The 6000-nt window shown below is 56.8% G+C and overlaps 1 protein-coding gene across 4 annotated transcripts in view; it reads right to left on the bottom strand.

Moving 5' to 3' along the window:
* Window positions 1–3174, bottom strand: part of SLC13A5 (solute carrier family 13 member 5) — a 33066-nt gene extending 29892 nt beyond the window's left edge. For 2 of the 4 annotated variants that reach the window (XM_029928152.1, XM_029928153.1), the window contains exons 1-2: window positions 3076–3174; window positions 2451–2594 (exon numbers count right to left, since the gene is read on the bottom strand). In XM_029928152.1, coding sequence (XP_029784012.1) covers window positions 2451–2563 — 113 coding nt within the window. In that variant the 5' untranslated portion in view covers window positions 2564–2594; window positions 3076–3174. The remainder of the gene's footprint in view (window positions 1–2450; window positions 2595–3075) is intronic. The other 2 variants (XM_029928154.1, XM_029928155.1) reach the window with 1 other exon arrangement.
* Window positions 3175–6000: the final 2826 nt, after the last annotated feature.

The raw sequence follows: 6000 nt of genomic DNA, 5'->3' as shown, positions 1-6000 counted from the left end.
CTGATTATGTCTGATCAACCATAACGTCCCTGCGTGAGCAAGGTCTGTTTTTCTCATGAGATCACTCTCTGATCACTAAAGACAACCTTGGCATTGACCATCATATTCTCAATAAACAGGGACTGCGGAGCTGTTCGGGGCGACAGTGCGTATACGCTGTCATCCCCTGTGCCCTTTCTCCTTTCCAGCCTTGTTTGTGCCTGGTTCCTCTCCCAGCGCCCTTCCAGAAAGCGGCAGGCTCCCGTCACCTGGCTCCCCACGAAACTCTTTGAGAAGCAAAGTCTGCATTTGCGTCCATTCCCTTAATTTCCTGCTTAACAAAACAAGCCAGTGCTTTCCCCAGACTGTCACCGAAGCCAGACTCTCCGCACTGGAGTCCTCAGATGCCCGAGGTTCGATCCCAAGTTCCTCGACAAGCACAGAAAGTGGCAGGTGGCACCGACACTCAAAAGAAAGCGCAACCAATGAGTCCAGCTCCAAGATGATCCAAACGTGGGAAGTCCCAGGAGAGGACTTGCAAACAGCCATTGCAGCTACGCTTAACAACATAAAGAAAACAATGTCTTTAATGGATAAACAGGAAGTCTCAAGAGATAAATGAAAACTATTAAAAAACAATCAGGGGCACCTGGGTGGCTCAGTCAGTTAAGGGTCCGACTTCGACCCAGGTCATGATCTCACGGTCCATGGGTTCGAGCCCCGCGTCGGGCTCTATGCTGACAGCTCAGAGCCTGGAGCTGCTTGGATTCTGTGTCTCCCTCTCTCTGTCCCTCCCCCGCTTGTGCTCTGTCTCTGTCTCAAAAATAAACAAAAAACTTTTTTTAACAAGTAAAAATTCTAAGATTGAGAAATACAATACCTGAAATTAGCAATTAACAGCAGACAGACAATGCAGAGGGAAAAGTCAGTGAACTTGAAGCTTAGATCAATAGAAATTATCCAATCTAAGGGGCGCCTGGGTGGCTCAATCATCTGTTAAGTATCTGACTTTTGATTTTGGCTCAGCCCAGCATCTGGCTCTGTGCTGACAGCTCAGAGCCTGCTTCGAATTCTCTCTCTCTCTCTCTCTCTCTCTCTCTCTCTCTCAAAATAAGTAAATAAACATCAAAAAAAAGAAGAGAGAATCCAATCTGAAAAGCAGCAAGGGGGGGAGAACAGAACAGGGAGGGGATGAATATATCTAACATACATTTTTTAAATGTTTATTTATTTATTTTGAGAGTGTGAGAGAGAAAAGGGGAGGAGAAGAGAGCGAGCAAGAGGGAGAATCCCAAGCAGGCTCCCCACTGCCAGCGCAGAGCCCAACATGGGGTTCAATCCCATAAACCGTGAGATCATGACCTGAGCTGAGACCAAGAGTCAGACGCTTAACCGACTGACCGACGCAGGTGCTTCTATTTAATCAGAGTCCTAATAGAAGAAGAAATGAGGCAGAAAGAAACATTTGCCAAAAACGACGGAAATTTTCCAAAATTGGCAAAAGACATGCATGTAAATATGGGAGAATCAAGGCAAAGCCCAGGCAGGAGAAGCTCGAGGGGCACAACGCCTGGGCAGAAGTACCAAGGAGCTTATCACCCAGGGTGAAGAGAAAACCAGGATCAGACCGCAGCCAGAGGAAACGGACAGACGGCGCCGCCGACGTCAGATTCGGCGCCAGACGCAGGACGCGGTCAGCGCGCCGGAAGAAGGATGTCCGTCGTCCCAGAATTCCAGCGTGCGCTGGAAATGCGCTTCAAGGACTGGGACGAAGCGAAGACACTTTCCGAGACAAGAAAACTAAACTCATCGCCACGAGACCGACGGAAGTAAAATGCTCCAGCTTGGAGGGGAAGGGTTGCCATGGAAATGGAGAGCTTCAGCTTAAGCCTTCGGGCGCTGGGACTCAGCCGGGTCCTCTGGTCGGTGGTGACCCGGCCGCGCGGGGGACACCCCGAGGACACACAAGCTTCGCGCCCGGGAGTCCCTCGGTCTGGGTGGACCCGTTTCCGTCCTTCGTGATTAGAGCCCGTGCGGCGGCCCCGGGGACTCTGGCACCCGAGCGGGTCGTGGGAACCCCCAAATCTGTGGCCAACCGCTCAGAATGCGGGTCCCGGGGGACCCCCGAGCTTTCGGCTGGTGGAAGCGCAGCGAGGTCAGCCCGAGGGGCGGGGCCTTAACCCCGTGCAATGCGACCCAGCGCCAAGTCAGTGCCAGAATTACGGGCGTGTCATCAATGCAGACGACTCTTCTTTCTCCCCTTGAATCACACGCTATCGAAAGCAAACTTTACCACAGGCGTGGAGCTGTGGCTGGACTGGATCCTCCCGAATCCACGTGGTGAAGCCCTCACCCCCGATGACGGTGTTCAGAGAAGGGAGCCCTCCGCACGCGGCGACAGAAGCCACCCGAGCGGGCAGGGCGGCGGGAAGAGCGGCCCCACCAGGCCCCCTCCGGGCTGCCATCCTGACCTGACCTCCGGCTTCACGGCGGGAAGGAAACAATCTCTGTTGTTCACGGAACAGAAGCTTCTGCCCCTGGAGAAGTTTGTCAGCGCGGCCCGCGGCGGCCAGGCAGGGACCATTCTTAACGGTCGATGTGATGCTGTGACAAGCCTAGGACACAGGCCGGGACGGCAGGGACAGTAAATGGCTTCTGCCTTTTACGTGAAGTGACGCAGTGCCCGCCCTGAAGAGTCCATGACACAGTAAGGACGCGCATTAGATTTGTCTTAGTTTCCCGTGGGCGCGTAACAGTCACCGGAGACTGTGACATTCTGGAGGTCAGAAGTCCCCAAGCAGTGTCACTGGGCAGAAACCAAGGTGTGAGCCGGGCTGCTCCCCCGGGGGCTTCGGGGACCCCTGTCCCTGCCTTATCCTGTCCCTGGGTCGGCACTCAGCTCGAGCAGCACCGCCTTGGAGTCTCTCTAGCTGGTGACCGTGTCACCCCATCTAATTCAATCTCTTAGGAACACCTGCAATTATCGTTAGGCCCCCGGACCGGGACCACTCCCCGCCTCCAGGCCCGTAGCTTAACCACATCCGCAAAGCCCGCCTCGTGTGAGCCGCACTCATTCTCCCGGGGACACAGACCTACCTGCCACGGGGGTCGGCGGTCGCTGTCCAGCCTGGAGTGTGTCCTCCCAAGGCCCCGCACTGTTCCGCAGCCGTCTGCCCCGCCCGCAGGCTGCGGCCACCCGCCTCACCGCTCCGCGCCTGCGTGCGCGCACGTGCACGCACGCACGTGGACATGCGCGCATGCGCACACGATGCATGCACGCACACTCGCTCGCACACATGTATGCGCGCGCAGGCACATGCACGGACATGCGTGCCCGCGCACACGCCCTCAGGCCTCTCCCCTCCACGAGAGCAGCCCCACCTGACCACCCCCACCACCCCCTGCGCTCCTCCCTGGTGAGATGATTTCTCGGTATCTACGAAGTTCAAGTGCGTTCTTTCGCTTTGGCCTTGACCTTTCTGGCCCGTGAACCCTCGGAGCGCACAGTCCCTGAGCCAGGCGTTTAAAGGCCATTTGGCTGCCAAACAAATTAATAAATAAAAGAGAGTGGAAACTACGTACCCTGGCCCCTGTCTACCATATCTTATAAAACAAACTAGGACAAGGAAGTAATTCAACCCCGACTGCGTCTTCTGCTTTCTTTGTAAAATCATTTCCCACCGCCTCCGCCTGCTGCCCGCCTTAGTTTTCCCTGAGGACCCGGACACTCTGGCTCCTGCGGCTGGTGCACTCTAACTCTTATAGTAAAGAGATGCTCGGTCTGAATTTTTCTCTTCTGCCTCAAACAAGTGACAGGAACAGACTTGATGTGCATGGTCCTTGGTCCCGTGTCCCACGACACAGTGTTGGCAACAGCTGAGGTGACTGAAGGCTCCCAAATGCCGACCCTGAAATGCCCCTCAGGAGCTTGGGAAAATGCTCGTTTGGGGACAAGGAGGGGGAGTGTCTGCTGGCCGGGCAGGGGGAGCGTGCAGCAGGTGCCGTAACCAGTGTGTGAAGAGCGACCTCAGACGGAAGGGAAGGGAAAGTACCGGGGACCTGGGCACACACTGCCTCTTGCCCCAGAGCTTAATGACAGGAGTGGGAGCCCGGAGGGCACCCCTGACTCCACCGCCCAGCCCGCCTGGGGTCTGCCCCAAACACAAACACAGATATTCCGGTGCTTGAATTCTACCCAGAGACTAGTCATTTCTCGAAATTGCATGCGGTCTGAAAAACAAACTCCCACCCACACACCTTGCCCTCGGGCAGACAGCAGTCTTGACGATCGCGTCTCACGGACTCGGGTCCACTCTGACCACAGGATCCTTCCAAAGGCACCACCGAGAAGCACGAAACATCGCACCGTGTAATTTGTGTCTGGTAAGTGAAATGCCTCTGCCGTTACGTCATTCTCCTTAGCCTAGCGATCCCCGAAAGGATACCGCCTAAGATGGTTCCCGCGGCTGACTGCTGAAACCCCCTTCTTCCAACCTCCCCTCCCGTCTCCCGGGACCCCGGCGCCCCTCACACACATGCTGTCACTTCGCCCTCGAATCCACGCCCCGAGGCGTGCGCTGCCGTTCCCGTTCCCGGCCCGGATTTTGTGCTCCCCTTTGTCCTCCTCCCCATGGAAGGTAACGTTGGGCACAACTCACGTCCGGTGACAGCCCAGATCCCTCCCGTCCCCCGGCCAGACTGTCGCCAAGCGGGGGGGGGGGGGGGCCGCAGCGGCCTGGAGACGAGTTCTGAGCTCACACGGGGTGTTTCGCGTCTAGTGGTTTTCGGGATGGGGTTGGGGAGGCCTGGTGGCCGAGGCCCGGGCTCATGTCGTGGTGGGTATGGGGCCAGGCTTCAGTGCCAACCGGAACGCGCCGGCTCACACACTCAGCGACGACTCTGCAGCAGCCCGGTGGTCAGACAGAATGTTCGCTTAGTCTGTAACGTTCTATTTTTTTTTTTTCAGTGAAAGCTTGTTGGTGCGTTAGTGACATAATCATAAGTTCTGTCTAAAATCAAAGGAACACGGCGGTGCTGCTGCTTCGGGAGCGCTTGGGTTCCGGGAGGGGCTTCTAACTTGTGCTCAGATTGATTCAGACGCACATGCTTCATGCCCGTCCAGGCCGGCCGGCCACTGACCGCCCTCCGCGGGCCCCCCGCGCACCATATGCAGGTCCCTCTGGGTGAAGGTGGCCAATCAGAAAGCCGGATTCGAGAAGCTGTGACTCTCCAATGACTCCTGCAGAACAGACCAGCAGCTCACTACAGCCGGGGGCAAAGGAACGAGGTCCCCGAGCAGCAGTAATGTAGGAGTCCGCCACAGGGGGTGGGACACTCTGGAAAGAAGAAGCGTCTTGGAAGAAAATTAGGGTGTGGATGAGAAAGCTCGTGGTCATTTCCAGCTCCCTCTCCCTCACCGATTATCGCCCCGGGATGCCTCACCATGCACCCCCTTTACCTCAGCCACCCTCTGTCCCCGGGGTTCCCGCAGGAGACGGGAGACCTGTGAAAGCTCGGTTTTGCACTGTTGTCAATATTCACCAGAGCGCCTGAGGATGGACGGGGTGGGCAGCCCAGGTTGGAGGGATTGAGGAAGGAGCCAGGATGGTACTCTGGGTCTCTCCTGGCCCGGCGCCCCCGCCCACAGGTCCGATAAGGTGGGTTGTGACTCGCTTGGGCACTCAGGCCCTGGAGTCACACCAACCTTGTTTGAACCCCAGCTCTGACATTCGCTGTGTGACCTTGGACAAATTACATAACCTCTCTGTGGCTCCGTTTCCATTAATCCTCACACCAGAGCAGTTGGGCGACTAAAAGAGACAGTGTCTGCGAAACACTAGGTATCAGCCTGGTCCCCACCGCGCGGTCTCTGGTTCGGGCCAGGATCTCCGAGTCCGGTAGGAGTCCGAAGTCCCGTCTGGGCCTTTTGCTCAGACGGTGCTCTGCGGTCCTCCATTAGCACGGCTGTTCCAGGCTGGGGAAAGCTCTGCGACCCTAGAGGCATGCACTAGGGGGGTCTCT

This window comes from Suricata suricatta, chromosome 17, assembly GCF_006229205.1.
Source record: "Suricata suricatta isolate VVHF042 chromosome 17, meerkat_22Aug2017_6uvM2_HiC, whole genome shotgun sequence".
In the NCBI taxonomy this organism is placed as follows: Eukaryota; Metazoa; Chordata; class Mammalia; order Carnivora; family Herpestidae; genus Suricata; species Suricata suricatta.
Note: the sequence above shows the minus strand (reverse complement) of the source record. Positions and strands in the feature narration are given on the sequence as shown.